Genomic DNA, 27,689 nt, shown 5'->3' with positions numbered 1-27,689 from the left:
GCACCCTACATTCCAGAAATCTCCCTCCAGCGGTTCGCTGACGATGTCTCATGGATGCCCTGCACGTGTGTCCATGCATCTGTTCCTCCGACAAATATTTAGACTGTCTACTGTGGTCCAGGCGTCTTTCCAGGTTCTGGGGATAGAGCAGTTAAGAAAGCAGTGGGAGTCCCTGCTCTCCTTGATTTCAGGGTTCAGCTCCCACCGCATTTGTGTCGGTGAAACTCACCACCCTTGTCGCAGAGTCGCTTCCCTGCTTCCCCCAGCAGAATCTGGGCTCCCCCGATGGCGGGGCCGTTCCCTGTTGCACAGATAAATCCTGGCGGGCTCCTGGGTAGCTTCTTTCCCTTCAACGTGGAATTGTCTTTTCCTGCTGCATCTGTCGACTTCTTATCATGCCCTCTGGCTTCCCCTGAGCCAGGCCAGCCTAGCATTGCCCACCTGGAGTACAGAGGCCTCCTGGTGGGAGTTGCGTTGCTGTGAATGCCTGCTGTGTGTTCTTGGCCTGCGGAACTGGGATGGGTTTGGGTCCATTCATGGGCAAAGTTGGTTAAATCAGTCAATCCTAAAAAAAAAAAAAAAAAAAAAAGCAACATGTATATTGAAACATGTTGTTTTCACTGAAAACATACAAGGGTCTATTCAATTCCCTGATCTCTGGTTCTCGGGCCAGGGCATTTTCTTAGAGCCGACCTGTTCCTTGGAACTCTTGCACAGCTTTTCACGCGCGTAATAGGCCTTCCATGATTTTCAGTTTTAGTTTCTTTATTTTTTTTTTTTGTTGAGGGGAGGGGAGCAAGAGCTTAGATACCTCGGAAGAGAGCTGTGTGGAGAATCCTCTCCCACGTTTACAGACGTTCCCTTTTATAGCTGCATCAGGCAATTGTGAGCCATTCACCTCCAGGGAGTTTTGGAAAGCATTCAGTGTGGCTTTTGAAGAAATAATACCTCTCTCTCTCTGGGTTCATATTTTATTGGTCTCCATAATAATTAAGTGATGTAAATAAAACCACCAGTGCGACTGCCATACAAGGGTTTGGAACAGACACATCTGACCCTTCCGAGAAAGACAGCCCGACTAGCGGGAGCTGAAGTGTCCCATGAGTCAGGAGACAGGCCGACCCACTAACTGACCCACTAACCGTGTTCATCTTGTCCCAAGGCCGTGTTTTGTCTTCTCAAAAGGGGGGCCTTGGTGATTTTGGTGAATCCGTGATACGTGGAATGGTAGTAGTTGGTATGGTGAGGGAGCAAGCATTGTATCACCGCAGTCATCTGGTCAACCGCAGCTCTCCTCACTTCTCCGTTCCAGCACCTTCGGGCGCTCTCCTCGGGGTGAGGAGCCCTGGCAAACTCCTTGCCTGGATTCGAGGGGACCTCCCTGCCGTCTTATCATGGTTCCCTGCTTGTGCCTGGAGCTCCAGCCCTAGGCCACAGTGTGGCTTACTCTCTGAACACACTCAGGGCTTTTTCACAATCAAGCCTTTGTTCACCCTGGCAAACAAAGACGCAGGCCCAGCTTCAGCCTCACTGGTCGGGGATGCGCATGTCCATGCCAGGGCCCCTCCCTTCCCTGCCCCCTACCCCCCTACCCCCTGCCCCCTGCTGCCACTCTGGACATTGACGGAATGCTGTTCATTGCAACAGGAACGGCTCCCAGGAGCACGTCCTTCACAAAGCCTTTCTTGATCTCACAACAGGATATGCCTTTTCTCTCTTCGGGGTCCTCTGCGGCCCCGCATTTGTGTTTCTGCGAGATGCTTGCCTTATGCCGCCGGGTGCTGTTTGTGTCTCCTGTCTGGCAGTGCTCTGTGGCTGCTTTGAGTGGGACTCCAGCCGCTGGGCCGGCTAGCAGCACATTCAGGAAGCAAGCCTATCCTGAGTGTGGGTGATGCCTCTCTTTTTTTCCCCTTTATCCCTTCAAAGCCTGCGTCCTTCTGGGCTCTGTTCCTGGCAGCCGAAGCTTCCCCCAGGCTTCAGTCATGCTAATTGATTCAGAGTGAGGACCGGACTCTTTTTAGTTCGGAAATAATACATAGAATCTTGAAGGCTCATCCGTTTATCTCCCTAGACTTAAAAACAAAATACGGCTTTACTGAAGTATAATTTACATATCATCAAATTCACTCATTTAAAAGATGCGGTCCTGGGATCTTTAGTAAATTGACTGAGTGACAGCCATCCACCACAACCGAATTGGAGAACATTTCTGTCATTCCAGAAAGCTCTCTTGTGCCCTCCCAGGCAATCCCTGTTTTGTCCCCAGCTCCAGGCAACCACTGATCTGCTTTCTGTCTTCACAGATCCTTCCTTGGATTTTTCTTACCACCTTTCATCACTGGAATGATGTTGGAGACCAGTATACCTGCCATCTGCCTTTGCTTCCGATAACAGTTTTGAAATTCCTTTGCTCCCTCCTCGACTCTCTCCCCATGTTCACATTTCTCTTGGTTTTCTTTGCTTGAACCTAGCCTCTGTTTTGCAACTTGGCCCTTGGCTTATTGAAGGAAGTTGAGATTTGGGGATGCCTGCCTGGCTCAGTTGGGAAGAACATGTGACTCTTGATCTCCTGGTCATGAGTTCAAGCCCCATGTTGGGTGTAGAGATTACTTTAAAAAAATACATAAATAAACTTAAAAAACAAAATGTTGAGGTTTCCCCCCCTTCATTAGAATATGGAAAGCTTGAATGGTGTCATGTATAAAACAGATACTAGGTATTATTTCTTCAGTAAAGCAATCTAAGCTCCTCTAAGGCAAGGAAAATCTTGTCTCCTGTTACATTCAGTATAGGGCCCATAAAACCACTTATATTATTATTTTGGGTAACAAATAGTTTTTGGCAAGAAAAATGACACTTTTTTCCTGGAAATTATGAAGGCTTATTAGCTCAAAACACAATGTAGAAATGTACAAAGAAAGTGAAAGCATGATCCAGAATGCCAGCTCTCAGAAGCAAGCAGGGTTAAGCTATGCTGATTATCTTCCCAGCATCTCTCTCAACACTGATCCAGCTACAAAGACAATTTTTGATGTAGTCATCAAGCCAAGGAGGCAGCTTTGGGGATGGTGGAAATCTAAGCCAGACGTGCGTGTCCTTGGTAGGAGGCTTATGGCGGGGGTGGGGTGGGGGGAGGTCCTGTGACACCGTGAGGCACAGAAGCCATGGCCCCAGCAGCACTGGGTGCATGGCAGGCCTGGCCTGCAGAGCAGTTCCAGTGACCAGGACAGCAAGAGTGGGGAGCAGTGGTGATGGGGAGCCACCGTGTGCAGTTGAGTGAAAGGTGGAGGTGTAGGCTGTGGCAGTTGGGCTTCCCGAGGGAGCTTTGCAAACACAACATAAGGAGCACATGCTGTTAGTGCACCAAGTTCTTGCTTCAAGAACTTGGAAGCTGCCGCACTCCTGGGATCCCAGAAATAAATGGGAGGGAACTTTGCAGTAGGGATGAAAGTCGAGTTACAATGAGCCCGAAAAATACCATCTGATGCTGTGAACATGACCCCATTTCTACTCCTAGACTTGTGCAGCCAAGGGAAGCATTAGGTTGTGCAAATAGGTAGGTAGGTCTTCGACCTAGACCTTTCTTTCACACATATTGTGAACTTCAGAATCTTCAAGGCCAATGATGACTTTTTTATTATTTATGCCAAGCTCCCAGGGAAGGTGGTGGGTAGATAATGAAGCTCTCATACACTCAGAGGTCACTAATGAGTCAGTGGCTGAAGCAAGTACAGACAATGGGAATTTTTGTGTCTAGGGTTTTATGGTTCTAATTATCATATCTCAGTCTTATTTCATTTAGACTGTAGCAGGGTTATTCATAGTTAAGTTAAGCCCTGTTGAGGACAAAAATGTGTTTTCTATAATTCAAGGAAGGATTTCCAAGATTGTCTTTCACAGTTTATAGTTACTTCTTGCAAGAAACCTTTGCTTTTCTGAATCCTGAAATGTTGGCCTCTCCGAAGATTGGGTGCCCAGCATCTTCTGGAGGCAAAGAGGTATAGATGGGAAAACAGAAACAAAAACAAACAAGTTCTGTGGAGACAACAGGCCTGAATTACATTCCAGCTCCTTACTTTTAATCTATACATCCTTGGACAAGATAGCATAATGTCCCTGAACCTGAGTCTTTTCTTTTTTTTTTTTTTAAGTTTTTGTGTGTTTGTTTGTTTATTTGTTTTTGAATTCATTTGAGAGATATACAGAGACAGAGAGAGCAAAGACAGGGAGAGAGGCAGGAGGAGAGGGAGAAGCAGACTCCCAGCTGAGCAGGGAGCCCAGACATGCAGCTAACTCCCAGGACCTGGAGATCATGACCCCAGCTGAAGGCAGGTACATAACCATCTGAGCCACCCAGGCGGCCCCTGAGTCTTTTACTTTTTTTCTTTTTTTAAGATTTTATTTATTTATTTGACAGACAGAGATCACAAGTAGGCAGAGAGGCAGGCAAAGAGAGAGGAGGAAGCAGTCTCCCTGCCGAGCAGAGAGCCTGATGCGGGGCTCCATCCCAGGACCCAGGGATCATGACCTGAGCTGAAAACAGAGGCTTTAACCCACTGAGCCACCCAGGCGCCCCGAGTCTTTTACTTTTTTTTTTTTTAATTAAATTTATTTCTTTTCAGCATAACAGTATTCATTATTTTTTCACCACACCCAGTGCTCCATGCAATCTGTGCCCTCTATAATACCCACCACCTGGTACCCCAACCTCCCCCCTCCCCCGCCACTTCAAACCCCTCCGAGTCTTTTATTTTTAAGAGGAGAAAGAAAACAGCTACCAGGTCAGAACATATCTGATTCAGCTGGACTTCCACACTAAAGCAGCGTAGACTATGTTGTATAACAAAAGAAAAAGTAGGTGATTCAAAGGTTATTTAATGTGAGAGCACAGTGGTGCTATGAAGAATCCAGGTTCTTTCTGTCTTTCTGGGCTACCATCCTGAATGTGTTGGTGTGGCCCTCTGGCTAGCTCCCCTTACCATCTCAAGATGGTTGCTGAAGTTCTGTGATCTTGAGCTGAGAGGACAACGTCCAGTGAAAGAAGAGCATCTCATTCAGCACGTCCCTTTAAGGGCAAGAGAACTTTCCCCATCCCTCCCACCAGCAGACCTCTCCTTGTGTTGTTGGCCAGAACTGGGTCACATAGCATCACTAACCCTGTGACTACCAAGGTAAATGGAATCACCACGATTGGCTTGGACTGCATCATTAAGATTCTCTCCTGGGATAAGAAAGGTGTGGGTCTCCGTCAGTGTTACATCCAGGGAGTTCTTTAACAAGGAAGAAGGAGGAAAGGGCTGATGGTCCTGATAGCCCCGTGACGGTTGTATCTGTGTTGTGGTGTTGCTGCTTTGAGTTTGAGATAATTATTTGGATCATGATTTATTCCCAAATGAATAGACTTTATTTTTTAAAGCAGCTTTAGGTTTTACCGAAAAATGAGTGGAAAGTACAGAAAGTTCCTGTATACCCCTCACGACCACCCCCCCTTCCCCCTAGTCATTAATAACTTGCATTAGTGTGGTACATTTGTTACAATTGGTGAACCAATATAGAGCCATTATTATTAACTAGAGTCCTAAGTTTATATTAGGGTTCACTCTCTGTGTTGGATATTACGTGGGTCTTGACAAAACCTAATGATGTATATCTACCACTAGAGTATCACAGAGTAGTTTTACTCCCTCAAAAAATACCCTGTGCTCCACCTAAGTCATCCTTCCCTCTCTCCTTCAGAACATCTAGCAACCACTGATCTTTTTACTGTCTCCATAGACCTGCCTTTTCTAGAATGTCATATAGTTGGAATCAGACAGTATGTAGCCTGGCTTCTTTTACTCACAATGTGCGTTAAGGTTCCTCCATGTCTTTTTGTGGTTTCATAGCTCATTTCTTTCTTAGCACTGAATAATATTCCATGGTCTGGATGGACCACAGTTTGTGTGTCCACTCACCCATTCAACATCTTGATTGCTTTCAGGTTTTGGCAATTATGAATAAAGCTGCCAGCAATATTTGTGTACAGGTTTTCATGTGAACGTAACTTTCCAGCTCGTGTGGTTGAATGCCGAAGAGAGTGACTGATGGCTTGTGTGGTTTAAGGATATGTTTCGTTTTGTAAGAAACTGCTGAACTGTGTTCCCAGACGCTTGTACCATTTTGCGTTCCCAAGAGCAATGCCCCAGAGCGTTCCTGTTGCTCCACATCCGCACCAACATTTGATATTGTCAGTGTTTTGGACTTTCACCAAAGTCCAAAGTTTTGTACAACAAAGTTACATAGGGTTTCTGATAGCTGTGTAGTGGTATGAATTGTGATTTAAAAAAAAAAAAAAAGTCCAGGCGTGAGGGGAAATTTGGACTCTGATCAGCTATTTGATAAGAAATGATTAATTTTTGGGACGCCTGGGTGGCTCAGTTGGTTGGACGACTGCCTTTGGCTCGGGTCGTGATCCTGGAGTCCCAGGATCGAGTCCCGCATCGGGCTCCCAGCTCCATGGGGAGTCTGCTTCTCTCTCTGACCTTCTCCTCACTCATGCTCTCTCTCACTGTCTCTCTCTCAAGTAAATAAAATCTTTAAAAAAAAAAAAAGAAATGATTAATTTTTTCAGTTAGGATAATGGAATTGTAGGGTTTTTCCCCTTAAAAGAGTCCTTATCTTTAGGAATATATACTGAAATATTTACCAACGAAATAGGATATCTGGGATTTGTTTCAAAATAACTGAGGATAGCCAGAGAAGTGGATCGATGATGGTCGATGAAACTAGACTGAGCATGAATTGCTAATTGTTAAAACTGGGTTCTTAGGAACATAGAGGATCATTATACTATTTCTTTCTAATTTCGGTTATTTGATTTTTTTGGTAATAAATGCTTAAAATTAAAGTTTGATGTGTTATTACAAAATGGTGGATGGACACTTTGGTGTTTAGTAAAAATATGAACTTTCTTATGGTACCACCTTCAGATTAAGCCCAGTGCTTAACAGCATTATGGGGGGCACCTGGGTGGCTCAGTGGGTTGAGCCTCTGCCTTCGGCTCAGGTCATGATCCCAGGGTCCTGGGACTGAGTCCCACATCGGGCTCTCTGCGCTGCAGGGAGCCTGCTTCCTCCTCTCTCTCTGCCTGCCTCTCTGCCTACTTGTGATCTCTGTCAGATAAATAAAGAAAAAAATCTTTAACAGCATTATGGGAGAGAAATGAGTATATATTAAAGAAGTATGTGTGCTAGATTAATAATTATTTAAAGAATTGTCCTAGAAACTGAAGAACCTTTTCGTATAAGCAATTTTAACTAAAATGATTTTAAGAATATATGTGATTTTTTTCAAAGTGATTTTTTAAAAAATTACCAAAGCAAAAAACAGTACATGCACATCAGAACAAAATTAAAAATATAGGGACAGTCAAAAAAAGGACATAAAAGACATAAAAATCATACCCACTCAAATAGCACCACCCTTAACCAGAGATTTGAGGAAAAATTTTCCAAACCCTTTCCTGCTTATCTAGGTGTTTGCATCCGGGTAATTTTTGTTTATATACAAAAAATTAAGAATTATATTCTTTTTTTTTTTTTTTTAAAGATTTTATTTATTTGTCAGACAGAGAGAGAGAGAGTGAGCGCTTCCTGCCAAGCAGAGAGCCCAATGCGGGGCCTGATCCCAGGACCCTGAGATCATGACCTGAGCCGAAGGCAGAGGCTTAACCCACTGAGCCACCCAGGCGCCCCAAGAATTATATTCTTAACATATATATTATTCCACTTTATCTCTAATACTTCTGGCACATGGTTTTAGAGACCGCACAGGATGCCATTGTGTGGCTATATGATAATTTATTTCACTAGGCTGCTTCTGCTCAACATTGAAGGTTTTCCCATCGGGCCTTTGCTAGTGCAAACAGAAGGGAGGCAAAGGAGAGTTAAAAGCACAGACTCTGGGGCGCCTGGGTGGCTCAGTGGGTTAAGCCGCTGCCTTCGGCTCAGGTCATGATCTCAGAGTCCTGGGATCGAGTCCCACATCGGGCTCTCTGCTCAGCAGGGAGCCTGCTTCCTCCTCTCTCTCTGCCTGCCTCTCTGCCTGCTTGTGATCTCTGTCTGTCAAATAAATAAATAAATAAATCTTAAAAAAAAAAAAAAAAAAAAAAAAAGCACAGACTCTGCAGTTAAATGGAAGGGACTGTGCAGAAAAAAGTGAACGTAGCAGTCCTGGGACGGCTATCCTTAGAAAGGCTGCTTGCAAGGTTGACGCTTGGCTGGCTTCTGGGAACTTGGACTTCAGGATGGTTTCCAGCACCCTGACGGATAGGCCTGGCTCCCTGGGCTGAAACTGTCCATGTGAACACTGAAGCTTGTGATGCAGAACCCCTGCTTTCCTTATGAAAGTCTGGACTTTTGTTGGGTGCCTATGGGCCCAGGCCCCAATAAAGACCTGCCCACCGAGTCTCTAGTGAGCTTCTCTCTTCTACACCGCCATACCTGTGTTGTCCCAACCTATTGCTAGAGGAATTGAGGTTACTCCGTATATGACTGCACTGTTCAGAAGCTTGCATTTGGCTGGTTTCCTCTGGCCTGTCCCGTGGGTCCTTTCCCTTCTTTGTTTCCTCTCCCTGGAGTAAGTCCTAGTCACGAGCCCAACTACCTGCTGAGTCCTGCCAGTCCTCCTTGCAAATTTCCAAACCTTGGGGCCCCTGACCCAGGTTCAAATCCTGACTCTGCCACTTCAAAGCTAAGTAACCCCAGCCAAGTTATTTACCTTCTCTGTGATTTTCTAATCTTTAATTTGGGTTAAAAAAAAAAAACACAAAAACTAGTTTTATCTTGTTGGATTTTAGTAAGGAATTGAATAAGTTAAAATACTTAAAGTTGTGCTCGCTTCGGCAGCACATATACTAAAAAAAAAAAAAAAAAAAAAAATACTTAGTCATTAGACTAGTCCCTGGCATGGGATTATTTCTGAATAAACATTAAGAATCGTTATCTCGGGGCGCCTGGGTGGCTCAGTGGGTTAAGCCGCTGCCTTCGGCTCAGGTCATGATCTCAGGGTCCTGGGATCGAGTCCCGCATCGGGCTCTCTGCTCAGCAGGGAGCCTGCTTCCTCCTCTCTCTCTGCCTGCCTCTCTGCCTACTTGTGTTCTCTGTCAAATAAATAAATAAAATCTTTAAAAAAAAAAAAGAATCGTTATCTCGGAAGCTAGATGTTTATGTATATTTGCAATTATTTATTTCTTTTTTTATTTATTTGCAATTATTTCTTTTGAATACATTCCTAGGAGACAAATTGCTGGGTTTAAGGATATGCACATTTTTTCTTTTTGTGTGCTCTGATCATAAAAGTAAAATATGTTTATTGTTAAGGCATTAGAGATACTTGCTCTAGAAAAAGAAAGTCTTCTATAACTCTTTCTTCAGATATACTTATTTATAGCAATTTGTTGTATACACAGCAAATATATATGTGTATGCATGAATATGGACAATATCATTTAGTATTTTTAATAAAAATGGGCCCATGTACATATTATTTTATTGTGTATGCCTGAACATCAGGGGCTCTTTATAGTCAATGACTATTTCTAAAAACCTCTTCTTTTTCTTTCCTTAAATAAATACTTCAAATATAGATGAAATAGAAAATACATAATTTGGGGCACCTGGCTGCCTCAGTCGGGTACAGCACATGACTCTTGATCTTAGGTCATGAGTTCAAGCCCCACATTGGGCATGTAGCCTACTTAAAAAAAAAAAAAGGCAGCAAAAAAAAACAAAATACAGAATTTTTCAACTTAGTTACACCTTTACATTTGAAATCACATACTGTATAAAATATAGGAATTTAGGGCTCCTGGGTGACTTAGTTGGTTAAGCCACTGCCTTCGGCTCAGGTCATGATCCCAGTGTCCTGGGGTACTTGGGGCTCCCGCATGGGGCTCCTTGCTCGGCAGGGAGCCTGCTTCTCTCTCTGCCTCTGCCTGCCTCTCTGCCTGCTTATGTGCTTGTGCTCTCTCTCTCTCTGACAAATAAATAAAATCTTAAGAAAAAAAAAAAAAAGAAGGCCCAGCTTCCATGGGGCTGTTTAAAAAAATATAGGAATTTAGAGCTGTACTGCTGCTTTTTTAAATTAATTAATTACTTTTAAAAATATTTTATTTATTTACTTGAGAGAGAGAGAGAGCACTTGTGGTGGGGGGTTATGGAGGGAGAGGGAGAAGCAGAGAAGCAGGCTCCCCACTGAGCAGAGAGCCCAATATGGGACTCATCCCAGGACCCTGAGATCCTGACCTGAACCAAAGGCAGACGCCTAACCAACTGAGCCACCCAGGCGCCCCAACCTCCTTTTTTAAAATGGTCACATCAGACAACCTCTATCAGCATCTCATTCTCATTGATCAAGGTTGTTTGAGGATGTGCCTTGTTTACCCAGTATTTAACACTGATTGGATCCTGGTGATTAAAAATACATAGATTTTTGGAGGCATTGGGGGAAATTTTAATACAGGGTATCTGCTATATGATATTTTGAAAATACTGTTTTTCTTGGATGTGATAATGCTGTTGCAGAAGAATGCCTTAGGAGATCACGGTGGAAGTGTTTAGGGGTGAAGTGTCATGATGTCTGCAGTGTAGTTTCAAATGATTCAATGAAAAGAAAAATGGAAGGACAGAAGGATAAAAAGCAAATGGTAGAATGTTTACAGTTGCTAGCGGTAGGCGGGAAGTATATAAGGGTGTTCATTGCAGTGTTCTTTCCACACTTTTCTCTGAATTTGGAATTGTTCAAAATGAAAAGTGGGACAATATAGAAAAGCTTTTTTCCCCCTTGATATTATAAAAATATTCAGCCACATTTACTTCTAGGGCTTTTATATTTTCATATTTTACAATTAAATTTATGTTGAATTGGACTTTATTTCTGGCATAAAAGGTGAGATATGGGTCTCACTACATTTGAAGTGCTACTTTATACTAAATTCTTTTAAATCTGAGGGTTTTGGGGGTTTTTTGTTTGTTTATTTGTTTGTTTTGCATTTCCATTCTGTGGTAGCCATACAATATTTCTTATGTAATTTTACAGCATTCTTTTAAAATTCTAATAAGGTAAATCTTTATGAATTTTCTTATGTTGTCCAATGTCTTTATTTATTCAGGTGAATTTTGGAATAAACACATCGACTTCATGATTGATTTGCATTTTGTTAAAATCATAGATTAGGGACACCTGGGTGGCTCAGCTATTTAAGTGTCTGCCTTCTGCTCAGGTCATAATCCCAGGGTTGCGGGATCAAGCCCTGCATCGGACTCCCTGCTTAGTGGAGAGCCTCCTTCTCCCTCTGTCAGCCGCTCCCCCTGCTTGTGCTCTCTGTCTGTCTGTCTCTCTCTCTCTGACAAATAAATAAATAAAATAAAATAAAATAAAATAAAATAAAATCATAGATTAACTTGGACAGGCTTGACTTTTATATAATTTAGCCTCATTTCAATAACATAGGATTTCTGTGGGTATCAAAAAATCCTTCAGAAGTTTAAGTAACCCATCACAGAGCTATTTTATTTGCTTGAGAAGTTAGCATTTTAGCTGATAGAGTAAATAAATATATTATTTACTTCACTTACTATACATTAGAGTTAAGGAATGCAAAAATTATTAAGACAGCATCACTGCCACACAAAGAGTTTATCACCGTATAAAGAAGAATGGTTGAAATAATGTGGTTCTGTGTGAAAATATAAGCATTTACACAATATACAGAATTTTCATGAGGGAGAGAGTATTTAATTCTGGCTGAGATGGGTGGGCTCACCAGAAGTGCTTGATGCCTGAGCAAGAGTTTGTTTGCTTGTTTGTTTGTTTATGAGAGAGAGTGCAGGAATGGGGAGGAGAGGGAAAGGGAGAAGAAAACAGAATCTTAAGCAGGCTCCACACTTGGCTTGGAGCCCCACACAGGACTTAATCCCACCACCCTGAGATCATGACCTGAGCTGAAAGCAAGAGACCAACGCTTAAACTGACTGAGCCACACAGGTGCCTCTACCTGAGAAAGAATTTAAATCTTTTTTAAAACATGAATTTATTTATTTGAAAGAGAGAGCTCACATGCGCACATGCCCTCTGCGGTGGGCGGGAGTGGTGGGGGGAGACGTAGAGGGAGAAGCAGACTCCCCAAAGAGCAGGGAGCCCAATGCAGGGCTCCATCCCAGGACCCTGGGATCATGACAAGAGCCAAAGGCAGACACTTAACCTACTGATCCACCTAGGCACCCTTCTAAGCAATAATTTAAAAGATGAATAGGTACTTGCCAGGAAGGCAGATTATTCTGTATCAGAGTATCAGATCAGAGGGAATATAGCAGATACAAAAGCATAGAGGCCTGGGGCGCCTGGGTGGTTCAGTCGGTTAAGCGTCTGACTCTTCGTTTAGGTTCAGGTCATGATCTCATGGTTCGTGAGATTGAGCCCCAGTCAGGCTCCACGCACAGTGAGGTGTCTTCTGGAAGATTCTCTCTCTCATCCTCCTTGTGCCCCTTCCCCCACTCATGTGCTTGCTCTCTCTCTCTAAAATAAATATATATATATATGTATATATATATATATATATATATTTTTTTTTTTTTTTTTCTTAAAAGAGAGAGAGACACAGGCATCCAGGAGGTATCTTGGGTTGGTGTCTTATTTAGTTGTCATAAAGAGACAGGTTAATTGCTTAACATTTTATGGGATGAATAAAATGAGTCATCAGTTTTCAAACCTCTGTGGATAAGGATGTAACTGTTCTGTAAACTGACGTTGTGCCACTGTTACAGGGTTCACAACTGCAGCCTTTGTCTATCATGTCATACATAGTTGAAGTCCACCATCTTTTCTGGGCTTATTCTTCACCTTTAAAAAAAGGGGGTGGGAAGGCTGAGCTTGATTTCATATACACTTCTGCTCTGAAATTATCCTATGCAATTTATTTTTCTTAGGATGCTTGTTTCTGTGTGCTCAGCGCTGTGCTGGGTTGTGTAGGTTACAGAAATAGAACTATGGCTTCTCTTTTCGACAGATTAGTTTTTTGTTTTTGTTTTTGTTTTTTTAGATTTTATTTATTTATTTGACAGACACAGATCACAAGTAGGCAGAGAGGCAGGCAGAGAGAGAGGAGGAAGCAGGCTCTCTGCGGAGCGAGAGCCCGATGCAGGACTGGATCCCAGGACCCTGGGATCATGACCTGAGCCGAAGGCAGAGGCTTTAACCCTGAGCCACCCAGGCACCCTGACAAATTAGTTTTGTTGGAGAAACCAGCCCACGGCACTGTTAAAAGGAAGTAACATGTAGGAGCTGATTGGTTTATGATACAGCCTATAAATTCATTCATTCATTCCCTGTTCTTAGGAGCTTTGCAATCTAGTGGGGAGACAATAAACCAGTAAACAAGTAAATATATAGCATGCTCACTGGTGATATGCATCCTGGAGGTCAGCAAAGCAGGAAAATGTGTACCTTCAGGGTCTGGCTTACTATTTAATGTGGTGTGACAAGAGAAGCCCCTCTTACTGGAATGACATTGGACCAGAGACCTAGGAAATGAAAGAGAATGAAACATGGGGTCTGTGTAATGTAGGAATGTGGGGGAAGAGCATTCCAGGCAGAGGGAGCCGCAGGGGCAAAGGCCCTTGCTTGGGAGATGATTGGCTTATTTGAGATACAGTGAGGAGGCCACTGTAGCAAAAAGCAGTGTGAGCGGGAGAAGGTGAGTCCACCGATGGAAGGAGGGGGTGATCATTCAGAACCGTGGAGGCCAAGGTAAGGGCGTTGGTGCTTCCTCCAAGTGAGACAGAAAGTTGTTGGAGCATTGTAAATGGAGGTGTGGTATGATTTGACCTAGGTTTTAGAAGCACCACTCTGTTAGGTGAAGATTAGAGTATAAACAGGCGGGCAGAAGATGGAGACCGGTTAGGAGGCAGTTGCGATCATCCTGGTAGGATGGTCCGTGGCTTGGACCAGGAGGTAGCAATGGACATGGTGAGAAGAGCTGAGACGAGGTGGCATTCATGATAACTATTCTGACATATTCCATCTACAGAGATGAAGATGACTATATGAGACAGCTATGGAAGAAAATCAAGATTTTGGCCTTTTTTTCTAGTTAAATCAGAGATGCTTATTAAGACACCTAAGTGGAAGTGTCAAGAAGGTAGTGAGTTAAATGAGTCTGGAATATAGAAGAGGGTACCAGGCGGAAAATATATAGGTGGTACTTAAAAGCCACAATGTGGTGGGGACAGCCAAGTTAGAGAAGAGATGACCAAGGTGATTATATAGATCACTGGGCTTGGGGGCACTCCTGGTGCTAGAGATCAAGTTGAGGAGGAGAAGGGCGCCTGGGTGGCTCAGTTGGTTAAGTGACTGCCTTCGGCTCAGGTGATGATCCTGGAGTCTGCGGATTGAGTCCCGCATCTGGCTCCCTGCTCAGCAGGGAGTCTGCTTTTCCCGCTGACCTCTCTCCTCTCAAAGCTTTATCTCTCTCTCTCTAATAAGTAAATAAAACCTTAAAAAAAAAAAAAGGAGAGGAGGAGAAGCCAGCAAAGGGGATTGAGAAGAGGAGACCAGAGAGGCAGGGTCCTGCTGTCTGGACTCCTCCTTTTATGAGGAGCAGAATGATCAGCGGTGACCTAAGATGTTGGTAGGTAAGATGAGAACTGAGAATGGGCCATAGCGTCCAAGTAATGCAGAGAGAACTAGCCATTCCACTCATGATTTTATTAGTTCTAAATATTTTTCACTGCAAGATTTACTTATTTTTAGCTGTTTTCACTGTCAGATTAACTATGAAAGTCGTTCAGGGCAATTTCCATAAGTTCGTCATTTCTGATACGCAGAAGAACAGTTACCGTAAGGATTGGTATGCATTTCATCATTTGTGGTAGTATTCATCTTGAATAACCGGCAGGTGTTTGTTAAAGTGTCACTCGTCTTCACGTCCTTCTCGAGAGTTGCTGGTGCGTCCGCTCCTTCATTTATCCAGAAAATCGCTCCAGCGCCTGTACCGTGCCAGCCCTACCTAGTTTTTCTTGCCCTGACATGAGATCTAAAGTCTCACGCGCAGCATCTTGCCTTTCTCGTGGCCCTTGGCGTCAGCCTCCCCGCAGTGGGGTTTTTCCAGCCTACCTTGTCCAGCTGCAGTTCTCAGCGTCCGCCCCTAGAGGCCTGAAGTCGGTCAGCTGTTGCGGCCCTCCCACGCGTGGGAGGGAACCCTTCGGATGCTCCAGGGTGATATGCAGATGAGATGGGAGGGCACTATGCAGATGAGATGGGCGGGCCTCGCCGGGCAGGCCGGCTGGAGTTGCGGTGGGCGGGCCTGCTAGCGGACGGTATGCAGATGAAGTGGGCGGGGCCCGCCCGCGCGGGCGAGGAGCGGCTCCGCCGGCGGCCGCCGGGAACTGGAAGGCGCCCGGCCCTTTCTTTGACTGGAGCGGACCCGCCGGACGCCACCGCCTCGCCAGCCGGAGCCGGCGCGAGCCCTAGCACAGCGGACACCCTGTCCGAGGCCGGCCAACCGGCCGCTGCCGGAGTCCGCCGAGCATGGGCAACCACTCGGGGCGGCCGGAGGATCCCGAACCAGGTCTGTGCTGTCGGCGGGGGTCGCGCCGCGCCCCCTCCCCGGCCCGGCGCCCTTCCCCCACCCGCCGTACGGGCCAGCGGTCGCCGCGCTGCCCGCGGGCGCCCAGGGGGCCAGTGGAAAGATGAAGTTGCCGGGGTGTGATTCTTGCCTTTGGAATGCGCTAATGGGGTTGTGAAATTACCTGTGCCTGTTCCGCGACAAGGAAATGCCACTCACCGTAAACACGTACCTGGAAGCCCTGGGTCCGCCCGGCCGCAGCGAATGGGGCGGGCGGCAGCGGGTCTCGGTGGCCGGGAGCACGCAGGCCCGGCCCGTGGGGAGAGAGGGGTCGGGGGTGGGGGGCTCCGTGCCCACAGCCCGGTGGAATCTGACTTGCCCCTCCCGTCTGCCGCCCGGACGGTTTCTCCAGTACCGTGCGTGTAGGCAGTTCTCGCAGACTTTCTGGGCATTTGCGACGAAAAGTGTGACTTGGCAATCGTGTTCTGGTTCATTGTCCGTTTTGCAGTGCCTCATTAGCATATCACACACTTTCTGGAGTCGCGTGGAAGGCGGCAACCCGTCAGCAGATCTGTTACTCATCCTCAGACCGAGGGCTTGATTGTGACTGTTTCTTACCCAAAATAGTCCGAGCTTATTCTGGGATGCCAAAAACTTCGCCGGCTTATCAAATTTTTATTTCCTCAGAAATTAAGCGAGCCTGGTGGAGAGTCAGTCAGCTGGGCTCTCGTTTTCATCTTCTGGTTCATATCCTGGCCTCCGGCACGGATTTAGATGCTGATAACCACGGGGTTGTGTTTAAAAACAAAACCAGAACATTCCTGTTCTGTCACATGAAGGAAGCGGAATCTAATTTAGCCTCGAAAACTGCATCTTGTCTGATTAGGGAGAGATGGTCGACTTAATGCTGGAATCCTGGAGTGGCAGGTGGCGAGAATGTGTTCCTGGGGCAGAGGCAGAACTCTTCAAAATGTTCTCAAGGGTGTAATGTTTTAATTGGGTTTTGACTGAGGACATTGAGGCTTTGAGAGTTAGTGACTTGGGCAAGTGACAGCCCTGTAAGCAGACCCCCGGTCTGTGTCTCCGCTGAGGTCTTGGCAGGGAGGCCGAGCAGCCTTAGGCGGTATCCTTGGGGCTGGGCCGGGGTGGGGTGCCTGGACTGGTACCACAACCTGGATGGAAAACTTGGCCACAGGGGAACACTATGAAGAAAACATTTAGAGATGGGGTTACTGCGTAGTTTACATAGGGCTAACTCTAAAATTGCACAGCAGGTATCCAAACCTCTTTGGGCAGAACAACCAATATTTGCAAAATAATGCCTTGGTCATAAACAACACTATGATAAACTATTAGGTGAAGCATATGTAACATTTTAAAAACAGCTCATTAGCACGCAGCTGCCCAGATCTGAGTAAAAACTCATTTCCTTTGTGTCAGAATTGCGAAGAGACTGCCCCTCTTGCTAGAGCCTTTAAAAGTTACTTGGGTTCCGATTTCTAAATGATGTTGCTTTCTTTTTTTTTTTAAGATTTTTTTTTTTATTCAGGGGCACCTGGGTGGCTCAGTCAGTTAATCATCTGCCTTCGGCTCAGGTCATGATCCCAGGGTCCTGGGATGGAGCCTTCAGTTGGGCTCCCTGCTCAGCAGGATGTCTGCTTCTCTCTCTCTCAAACAAATGAGTGAATAAAATCTTATTAGAGAGCAAGAGAAGACAGAGTAAAAGCACTAGTGAGGGGAGGAGCAGAGGGAGAGGGATGAGCAGATGTGGGTGGGCAGCCTGATGTAGGACTTGATCCATGATCATGAGATCATGATCTGAGCCCAGATCAAGAGACAGACACTTAACCAGCTGAGCCACCCAGGTGCCCCAAAGTGACGTTGCTTAAAGCATTCTAATGGACAGGAGAGGGAAAGGACATTTTTATGCCAGGGACTTATTTTATTGCATTTTTCAAGAATGAATATAATTTCACAACGGGAACTTAATCTGATTTGTGACATGTAAAGATAACACCTGAAAAATCTTAGAGACTTGTGTTGCCTGAAAGTGTGAGTATAATTATTCTGGGATACCAAAAACTTCGCCGGCTTATCAAATATGGTCTTTTGATGCTGTAATGAATGCATTAAAAAATGTGGAAATTAGACTTTTGTTAAAGATGGATGTATCTTCAGTCTGCTTTGGCATGAGGGCTAGCACGAGGTGGGAGCCTCCCACTCGCAGTTGTGGCTCATTGAGTGCCTCAGTGGGTTGTCAGAGCAAGGGGTCCAGAGTTGAGTGGTGGAGGTAAGGGGGAGAGAAGGAAGGCTGGAAATGGAGAGAGCAGGTCTGATTTTTCACCCAGGTCTTATATTGTGTCACTTTTGTTCTTTGAATGAAGACCTTTAAAAGGAATTGGGGGGGCTTCTGGGCTGCCTTAGTCAATGGAGTATGTAGCTGTTGATCTTGGAGTTGTGAGTTTGAGCCCCATGCTGGGTATATAAAGATTACTTTTAAAAAATTATCATTAAACAGAATTAGGAATGAAAGAAGTTCGTTACAGACCTGACAAACACAAAAAGAAGTGGGAAGCCAGGGCTGGGGTGAGGAGAGTTTTATTTTATTTATTTTTAAAGATTTTATTTATTTATTTGTCAGAGAGAAAGAGACTGAGCTGGAGAGTGAGGCCAAGCAGGGGAAGTGGCAGGCAGAGGGAGACTCACACGGTCTAGTGTGAGTCGGGGGCAGTCTGACAACCAGGTTGTCAGACTTCCCGCTGAGCAAGGAGCCCAATGCAGGACTCAATCCCAGGGTCCCGGGATCATGACCCGAGTAGAAGGCAGATGCTTAACTGACTGAGCCACACAGGCATACTGAGGAGAGTTTTAGACCATGATGCAGATCTGGCATGTATGAAAGGAAGCAGGGAGGTAGCAGGCTTGGGCAGGGAGAGCCTCAGAGAGCTGTGCAGATCTGGTGAGGTCTTAGCCAACTGATTGGGGGAGCTCCAGAACAGACTGCCCATTAGAGTCCCCGGCTAGGCAGAAATGGCCAGTCCCCAGGGCTCTTGCTGTGGTCAGTCACTGCTGGAGGTGGCCTGGGAAGAGTATACCTTCAGCTCAAAAGCCAGAGTGAGTCCTGGGATCCTGGTGGCCCTAAGAGCCAGAGGTGTCCGCTAACTGCAGTCCTTATAGCGGAATACTAAGTTCTTCCTCAAATAGAGGTCCAAGTGGCACAACTCATGGCTACCTTCCACAGGACCTCAGTTGCTTGGGCAGGGTGGGTCCATTGAAAGGGCAGATGAGGTAAAATCTCCATCTTAGACCTCCCCTCCCCAGGCTTAAAAGGGCTAGGTTGCTAGTCATCTTTTTCAGGTGGAAGCACCTTGTCTTCTCTAGGGCACACCCAGAGGAGAAGACAGGCTCTGGACTGCTGCTGCTTTTCTAGCACTGGAGTTGGCCATGGGGGCAGCAGGTTTCCTCTTTTGTGGTGTCTATGATCCTCTGAGCCAGGTCATTATGACTTACTGTGGTATTGCAGGATGGGCAAGAGAAATGGGTCAAGTAAGAGACATGAAAACTTTTGTAAGTGAGGGCAGCTAGAATGAGAACTCCCTACATGTTTCCAGTTAACATTCCTTCAACTTCCAACCAGGTTGTCAGTACCTACATTATAAAGAGGGCTACTGGGTCTAGTTGTGCAGGTTGTGCATGGTTCAAAGGCGTCTGGGTATAAAGGGATGAGGGGACCCACGTAGGGCTATATCAATTCAGTGGAAGGGCTGCCATTTTGCAGTTTTGCCTTTTTGTATTCACACCAAGGGGCCCAATATGCTGAAGGAGGCCTTAGTTTAGTAGGCTTTACCCAGTTTTTCTACTAGCTGATATTTGCTTACTGTTTACTTTAAATTTACATGTATGTGTTTATTTTTTATTTTGTTACTTTTTTTTAAGTTTTACTTAGTAATGTCTCCACCCAACGTAGGGCTTGAACCCTTAACCCCGAGACCAAGAGTCACATGCTCTTCCAACTAAGCCAGCCAGACGCCCCTGCATATATGTGTTTAAACAATAAATACAAATGATATAAAACAAAAGTAAAAGCCTCTACTCAGACCCACTCAGGTCCCACTTTATATTAGTTATAGTTAATGCTTACTGGTAAAGACAGATCCCTAAGGAGCCACTTAAGACAGTAAAAACTGATTTCTCCCTCACATCACGGTCTAGTGTGAGTCGGGGGCAGTCTGGGCAGCATATGGTTGTTGGAGACAGAAGCTGATGGACATTCACCTTCAGCGTCTGGCTGCCAAGTTGCACTGGGTCTGCCCAAAGTCAGGAGGGGAAGTTGCTAACGGAGGACACCGCAGGAGACGCCAGGGGCCAGGCCTGGAGGAAAGGTGCACATTATCTTTCCCTGAGCTTCATGGGCCTGTCTCAGTCACATGGCCCGTCCTGGATGCTCAGGGACCAGGAAATGTCAGTGTGGAGTGCCAGGCAGAGGACAGCCCAGATGCTGTGAATACTGGCAGGTTCTTTCCATGCTGTCAACCACATGTGTATCAGTATTAAGAAAAATTTTATCGGAAAAATTGAAAGACATGGAAACACTCATATATCCGTCACCTAGATTGTACAGTTAATATTTTGCTACATTTGCTTTATACCTCTGTCCATCTCTTCATCCTTTCATTTGTTGTCCCACCTTATTGGGGGGAGGAGACAGTTTCAAAGAAATGGTGCTTATCTCCGTAATTCTATGTAATACGCTCTACCTGTATTCTTTCCTGATTTCCTAGCTTTCAAGGCTCTCTACCAGCCCTCGCTGTGAAAGTTGAGGAGCCTAGTGCATTTTCACTACTATAATCATTCTCCCCCCGCCCCACTGCCCCACACCACTCCCCCATTCCTGCAAGTCATACTTAAATTTTCTGAAGCTCTTGTTAGTCTGGTAGAATGCCGAAGGTGGGATATAGATGGTGGTTATACAGTTTTTCACTGTAAAATTTGCTCAGCTTTGCTGTATGAAATTGTCATATAAAAATGTTTAGAATTCGGGGCTCCTAGGTGGCTCAGTGGGTTAAGCCTCTGCTTTCGGCTCAGGTCATGGTTCCGGAGTCCTGGGATCGAGCCCCGCATCGGGCTCTCTGCTCAGCAGGGAGCCTGCTTCCCTTCCTCTCTCTCTGTCTGCCTCTCTGCCTACTTGTGATCTCTCTCTGTCAAATAAATAAATTAAAAAATCTTTAAAAAAATGTTTATAATTCTAAGGAAATCTATTGTTTATGACCTTTTTCTTTCTCTTCTTCTTCTTCTTCTTTTTTTCCACCTGCATTTCTTTTGGGTCAAAGGCACAGGCTTAACCCACTGAGCCACCCAGGCACCCCTCCACCTGCATTACTTGACTAACCAACTTTAAACAATGTCCTTAGCTAGGTAAAAAAGGGTATAACATCCCTAAATTTCTTCTGTCTTTTCCACATTACCCTCCATACCTTGTCCCGGTCTGCCTCTCAATCTTGCACGTGGCTAGAATGTTCTGTTTCTTGAGCATGTAAGTTAATGGCTTCTGTTGGCATTAGTTTTGGATTTCAAGGATTCATCAGAGTTTTTACAATATTCACTAAGAAGAGAATATAGTATACAGTTTTCTCAGATGTGTTGTGTACCGTAGAAGAATTTCAGAGTGGAACTAATGTTCCAAGAGACATACTTGGAAAATGTGCTCTTTTGAGATTAAAAATGGTGTATAAATCAAAGATCCATGATAATACATAGAAAAAAACAGATAAGATCAAATGTATCTGTCACTGTAATAAATGTGAATGGGTTAAAATCTGCATCTAAAAAAAAGAGCCCCCTCCTGTAGCTTAAAACAGAAAACAAAATATAATATATATGCTACAGAAAATCATATTCTGGCAATACTTTCATTTTTTTTTTAATTTATTTATTTGTCAGAGAGAGGGAGCACAGGGAGCCAGAGGGAGAGGGAGAAGCAGACTCCCTGCTGAGCAAGGAGCCCCACATGGAACTCGATCCCAGGATGCTGGGATCATGACCTGAGCCAAAGGTAGCCGCTTAACCAACTGAGCCACCCGGGCGTCCCAGATACTTTCATTTTTAAAATCAAGTCAGTTAAACTGTGAATAGTTAAGCTTTCAAGGTCAGCATCTTGTTATTCTATGTATAAGAAAAAAAATTTTTTATACTTTTTGTATAAGAAAAATTTAATAGTCACTATTTAAGGGGATCTTTGATTAATATTCAGTTCCATTTATAAACTTGGTAATAAATTTAAAATATCTTTAATTGTGTTTATTAGTTTAATGTATTTAGGTTCCTATTAGGTCTGATGACAAACCAGTCCAGTTTTTTAAAGGCTTATAAGTTTAATAATTACATTTATAAACAGTGGTTCTTAAATCCTCACATATTTATGAGCACATATTCTCTCTCCTTGTGTGTGTATATGTAGATGCACACTTACAAATTAAGATCACAAATTACTCAGTTGTACCTTTTAGATTGGAATCATGAGGCTGATCTGAGTTCTTTTTTTAAAAAAAATATTTTTATTTATTTATTTGAGAGACAGAGATCACAAGTAGGCAGAGAGAGAGGAAGGGAAGCAGGATCCCTGCTGAGCAGAGAGCCCGATGTGAGGCTCAATCCCAGGACCCTGGGGTCATGACCTGAGCCAAAGGCAGAGGCTTTAACCCACTGAGCCACCCAGGCGCCCCTGATCTGAATTCTTAATAGGTCCAATTCTCCTAAAATTAAACATGGAATTCCAAAATGTATTAATGTTATATTAATATATAACATTGCTCACACACATATGTAATTATATAATTACTACTCATTTAATTCTTGTATTTTTTAAAAGATTGTATTTATTTATTTGAGAGAGAGAGAGCATGCGATTAAGAGAGCACAAACGGGCAAGCAGACTCCTGCCTGTGTGTGTGTGTGTGTGCACACACGTGCACACACACACACACACACACACACACACATGCACTTGAGGGGGAGGGACAAAGGGAGTAGCAGACTCCCCACTGAACAGGAAGTCAGACCTGAGGCTCCATTTCAGGACCCTATGACCTGAGCCAAAGGTAGACGCTTAACTGACTGAGCCACCCAGGTGCCCCCATTTAATTCTTTTAACTACTTCTTTACTTAATTCTAAACCATTTTAGGATTAAAAGGTAGTTTACAGGGGCGCCTGGGTGGCTCAGTGGGTTGAGGCCTCTGCCTTTGGCTCAGGTCGTGGCCCTGGGTCCTGGGATCAAGTTCCACATTGGGCTCTCTGCATGGCGGGGAGCCTGCTTCCCCCTTTCTCTGTCCTCTGCCTGCCTCTCTGCCTACTTGTGATCTCTTTCAAATAAATAAAATATTTTTTTAAAAGTAGTTTACATAAGCATTTTGTTATGAATAATACAGGAATTTCATCCCATGTGATTCTGGGGGTTGCCTTTTCAGGTTGCTGAGGTTTTGAGCAACAGAGACCTTGGGCAGGGAAAGGATAAGAACGGGATTCTTACCCTGGACTCCAGATATGCACTAGAGCCCGTTTTGTTGTGGTTAGAGCATATTTGCTTTGAGCACATACAATAATATGCATGATAAATTTTCTCAACCTTTATGTGAGGATGTCTATTATTTTGCCCTCATCCTTATTGATAGTTTGTATGCATGTAGTATTCAGTGTTCAGGATCTTTGTAATCTCTCTGTAACAATGACTTCAAAACATGGAGAAGGAAGTGGTCATAATACCCATGTACCTTAGATTTAAGTTGTGTTTTCCTTAATTCTTACAGTTTATAATTGGGAGCCCGAGATCTTCATTCAAACGGCCACATCACTTGGTTAGATAGAGTTTGTCCTTCTGTGGCACATAACAGATGAACATTTCCCATCTAACTCCAAAGACTTTTAATAGAACACTACCTGATTTTCTTACGCTTTCCATCTCTTAAGGCGATTTATTGATAGTAATACAAAGGGTGATTTAATTGTGGATCTCTCTCATGGCTTTGTCTGACTTACTGAGTCAGTCTACTGAAACAATAGTATCAGTTAAAGACCTTCCTCCCCACTCTACACACACACACACACACACACACACACACACACACACCCCTACCCACCCACCAAGTACCTTAAATCAGACAGGACCTTCTACATTGATAAAAGTACAATTCAAGAAGAAAGAGTAGCAGTTACGTAATTCTTCACACTAACTAGCACACCTTGGAAGTTACTACAGTTAGAAATGCATTTTAAAAACCTCATGAGTAAAAAGGAGAGAATTCAGCAATATGTCTTACACAGTTTTTCTTTTTTTTCTTTTCTTTCTTTTTTTTTTAAAATATTTAATTAATTTATTTGACAGAGAGAGATCACAAGTAAGCAGAGAGGCAGGCAGAGAGAGAGAGAAGAGGAAGCAGGCTCCCCACTGAGCAGAGAACCTGATGTGGGGCTCGATCCCAGGACCCTGAGATCATGACCTGAGCCGAAGGCAGAGGCTTTAACCCCACTGGGCCCACCCAGGTGCCCCTACACAGTTTTCCTAAATTGTTCATGGGATGGTTAAAACATTGATCTGTTCTATACCAGAAAACCTCGTGACAATCTCTTAAGGGAAATTTTACCGGCCACTCTGTGATCATAATGCAATAGAACTATAGATAATAAAAGTTGAAATTTTAAAAACTTAACCCATTTGGAAAAGTTTGACCCAAATAGAACTGAGAACTATAATTTATTAAAAAATGATTATAAAGTTCTCCCTAAAGTTAGAAGTAAGCAAATTCATTTCTCTGAAATTTTTTGATGTCCAAAAAGAAACAATGAAAATAAGTCAATTATTATACTCAGAAGTTAGGAAATAAACAAGAAAAGAAATTTGGGAAAACAGGAAGGTGTTTTTTGAAAGGGTAGAAATTAATGAAACAGGTAACTGTCTGTTTCACTTTTCTCTTACTTTCAGCATCTAGTACATTGCCTGATACTTGTTTGGCACATAGTATTTGTTGAATGAATAAACCAAAAAACCCCACTCGAATTGAAACATCTCAGTGTGTGTTCTTTGTTAAAACAATTAAGTAGATAGAACTGTAGTTAGACTGATGACAAAACAACAGAAATGCCCAAAATTTAAGAATGTATGTGTAAGAATGTATGTGTAAGAATGCAGTGTAAGAATGTATGTAATCAAAGATATGGATATTTTTTAAATAGAATAAAATTACAACATTCTGATGAAATTGAAAATGAAACTACTAAAATCAGTTCATGAAGAAATAGAACACTCGGACAGAAAAGTAATCTTGGAAGACATCACAAAGTAACTTAAAAGCTCCAAAAATAATCCTGAACCTGATTGTTTAATAGGTAAAGTTTCTCAAGTACAAAAGATATAATTTCCATGCTTAAAGTTATCTAGTGCATTGTTTTCCAAAGATTACTGTATTATGGAAGATACAGGTAATAGTTTAAGGTATATACACGTGACTGTTTCTTAATTTAATAATGAATTTAAAATGTGTTAGAAAATTATATCTATTACATCAAATCTATGTTGCTTAGGATGAGGTTAGGGTAAAAAATGAGCCAACATTAAGTTTATGCAGAAAAATATTAAATCTATTGTCATAGGACAAGTAAATGCAAATATAGCCAGAATTATAAAGGTGATAAATAATAGAAACTTGGAAAAAATTCTGAAGTACACAAAAGATGGAAAGCATTCCCGTTTATTTTCATAAAAATAGTACTAGTCTATTAATACTCTTCCTGATACCAAAGCCTTTCAAAGATAGAGCTAACAAGGCAAGCTGGAGTACGTTCTTCCTGATGTTGATATACAAGTCCTAGATGAAATATAAGCTAAATTTAATCCAACTAAAAGTACAATAACACTATCCTATAAATTCACACCAATAGTAAATTGAAAGAGAAAAAAAAACTTTCATCTTACTTAATGTCAGTAATGCATTTAATACAATTTAACATCTACCTCAGAAACATTTAATAAGAATGAATGGATCCTTTCTTAAGATAATAAATAAAATGGTCTGAAAGCTGCACACACCATGCTTAACAGGAAACTGAAAACATTCCTGTAAAGGTCAGGAAAATAACAGCGGTCCCCATATGAGACATTGTTTCTAGATAGACTAGCCAAAGCTATATAATTTTTTAAAATAATAATATTTATTGAATGAGACAAAATTAGCATTATTTCTGGTACAATAATTTTCTTGCAGAAATAGCAGGGAGGGTTAACTGAAAAACTATTAAAACTAATGAGAATTCAGTGAACAGCTTGGAAATGCACATACCCATATATGATATATCATATATGTATGAATATGCATGTACATGCTGTATGTATATACGTTGGGGTTGGTGTGTGTGTCTAATAGTAGCTTTCTTTTTTTAAAATTAACATATAATGTATTCCCAGGGGTGCAGGTCTGTGAATCATCAGGCTTACACATTTCACAGCACTCACAATAATACATACCCTCCCCAATGTCCAACACCCAGCCACCCTATCCCTACCCCCCACCCCCCAGCAACCCTCAATTTGTTTTGTGAGATTAAGAGTGTCTTATAGTTTGTCTCCCTCCTGATCCCATCTTGTTTCATTCCTTCCCTCCCAACCCACCCTGCCACCAAACTCCTCATATCAGAGAGATCATGTGACAGTTGTCCCTCTCTGATTGACTTATACCCTCTAGTTCCATCCACATCCTCGAAAATGGCAAGATTTTGTTTCTTTTGATGGCTGCATAGTATTCCAGTGTGTGTGTGTGTGTGTGTGACATCTTCTTTATCCATTCATCTAACAGAAGCTTTCTTTATGCTAGTAATGACCCGACACAGTGGTCTGTAAGAAGGTCACATTCACAGTGTGAACAAAGTGTGAGATCTGGGGGAGAAATAGGGGATGTACAAGTCCTCTGTGTAAACTATAAACTCGTAGAAAGTTAAAACCCAGTGATAACACAGACAGCCTCTGTTAAATGGAGGTATTATCCTTCATGCATATATGGTGGGTTTTAAAATCAGAAATCATTGTTGAATTTTTTCAAATGCCTTTCAGACTTTATCTTGATGTTATTTTTCTTCTTTCTTTTTTTTTTAAGATTTTATTTATTCATTTGACAGAGATCACAAGTAGGCAGAGAGGCAGACAGAGAGAGAGGAAGGGAAGCAGGCTCCCCACTGTACAGAGAGCCCGACGTGGGGCTCGATCCCAGGACTCCGGGATCATGACCTGAGCCAAAGGCAGAGGCTTCAACCCACTGAGCCACCCAGGCACCCCTGATGTTATTTTTCTTGTTAGACATAATGAGGTCATGGGTTTGAAAAGTTCTGCCTCACAATGACATTTTTTTTTTTTAGATTTTATTTATTCATTTGACAGAGATCACAAGTAGGCAGAGAAGCAGGCAGAGAGAGAGGGAGGGAAGCAGGCTCCCTGCTGAGCAGAGAGCCCAATTCGGGGCTCGATCCCAGGATCCTGATCATGACCTGAGCCGAAGGCAGAGGCTTAACCCACTGAGACACCCAGGTGCCCCTATAATGACATTTTATTTTTTATTTTATTTATTTATTTATTTTTAAAACAATACCTAACAGATCTATTTATTGCGTGGTTAGGTCCAAAGAACTTTTTTTTTTTTTTTTAAAAGATTTTATTTATTTATCAGAGAGAGAGAGGGAGAGAGAGCGAGCACAGGCAGACAGAGTGGCAGGCAGAGGCAGAGGGAGAAGCAGGCCCCCCGCCGAGCAAGGAGCCCCATGTGGGACTCGATCCCAGGACGCCGGGATCATGACCTGAACCCAAGGCAGCTGCCTAACCAACTGAGCCACCCAGGCGTCCCTATAATGACATTTTAAATCCCGTTTTTCTTAGTACCCCTTTTGGATTTTTTTTTTAACATGAAAGATGAATTAGCCTAAGTTTTTATTCGTTCCTTGTTGGCTTATATATGAAAAAGAGTGTGTGTGCAAACTTAACTCCGAACTTTGATAACTTCGGTATGTTATAATTTTGTTTTTAGACTTTTTTTTTTTTTTTTCAAATAAGCT

General features: G+C 43.3%; 2 protein-coding genes across 8 annotated transcripts in view; one reads left to right on the top strand and one right to left on the bottom strand.

Moving 5' to 3' along the window:
• SPECC1 (sperm antigen with calponin homology and coiled-coil domains 1) overlaps positions 1–27,689 on the top strand; it is a 285,593-nt gene that overhangs the window by 112,617 nt on the left and 145,287 nt on the right. The window contains exon 1 of one of the 6 annotated variants that reach the window (XM_032320266.1): positions 15,325–15,604. The exons of the other annotated variants lie outside the window; for them this stretch is intronic. Within the exon in view, the coding sequence (XP_032176157.1) occupies positions 15,565–15,604 (40 nt within the window). The 5' untranslated portion in view covers positions 15,325–15,564. Of the gene's footprint in view, positions 1–15,324; positions 15,605–27,689 lie in introns of those variants that run through there. 6 annotated transcript variants of the gene reach the window in all.
• LOC116577276 (transcription factor SOX-9-like) lies at positions 323–16,513 on the bottom strand. 2 transcript variants are annotated; one of them, XM_032320270.1, is made up of 2 exons: positions 15,834–16,513; positions 323–565 (listed from the first exon to the last, which is right to left on the bottom strand). In XM_032320270.1, exons 1-2 carry the CDS (start codon positions 16,181–16,183, stop codon positions 556–558), a joined length of 360 nt encoding a protein of 119 aa, XP_032176161.1. In that variant the 5' UTR covers positions 16,184–16,513; the 3' UTR covers positions 323–555. The 2 variants fall into 2 exon arrangements, with proteins under 2 accessions (XP_032176161.1, XP_032176160.1); XM_032320269.1 differs by lacking the exon at positions 323–565 and adding an exon at positions 15,130–15,343.

Source organism: Mustela erminea, chromosome 18, assembly GCF_009829155.1.
Source record: "Mustela erminea isolate mMusErm1 chromosome 18, mMusErm1.Pri, whole genome shotgun sequence".
In the NCBI taxonomy this organism is placed as follows: domain Eukaryota; kingdom Metazoa; phylum Chordata; class Mammalia; order Carnivora; family Mustelidae; genus Mustela; species Mustela erminea.
The sequence above is the reverse complement of the archived record's forward strand: the minus strand, read 5'-3'. Positions and strand labels throughout refer to the sequence as shown.

Coding starts and splice junctions, on each gene's coding strand:
- LOC116577276 (XM_032320269.1), bottom strand. CDS start 16,095: ATGAACCAGAACACGATTGCCAAGTCACACTTTTCGTCGCAAATGCCC. Junction 15,344..15,833: donor GGCGGACCCAGGGCTTCCAG/GTACGTGTTTAC, acceptor ACCGTCCGCTAG/CAGGCCCGCCCACCGCAACT.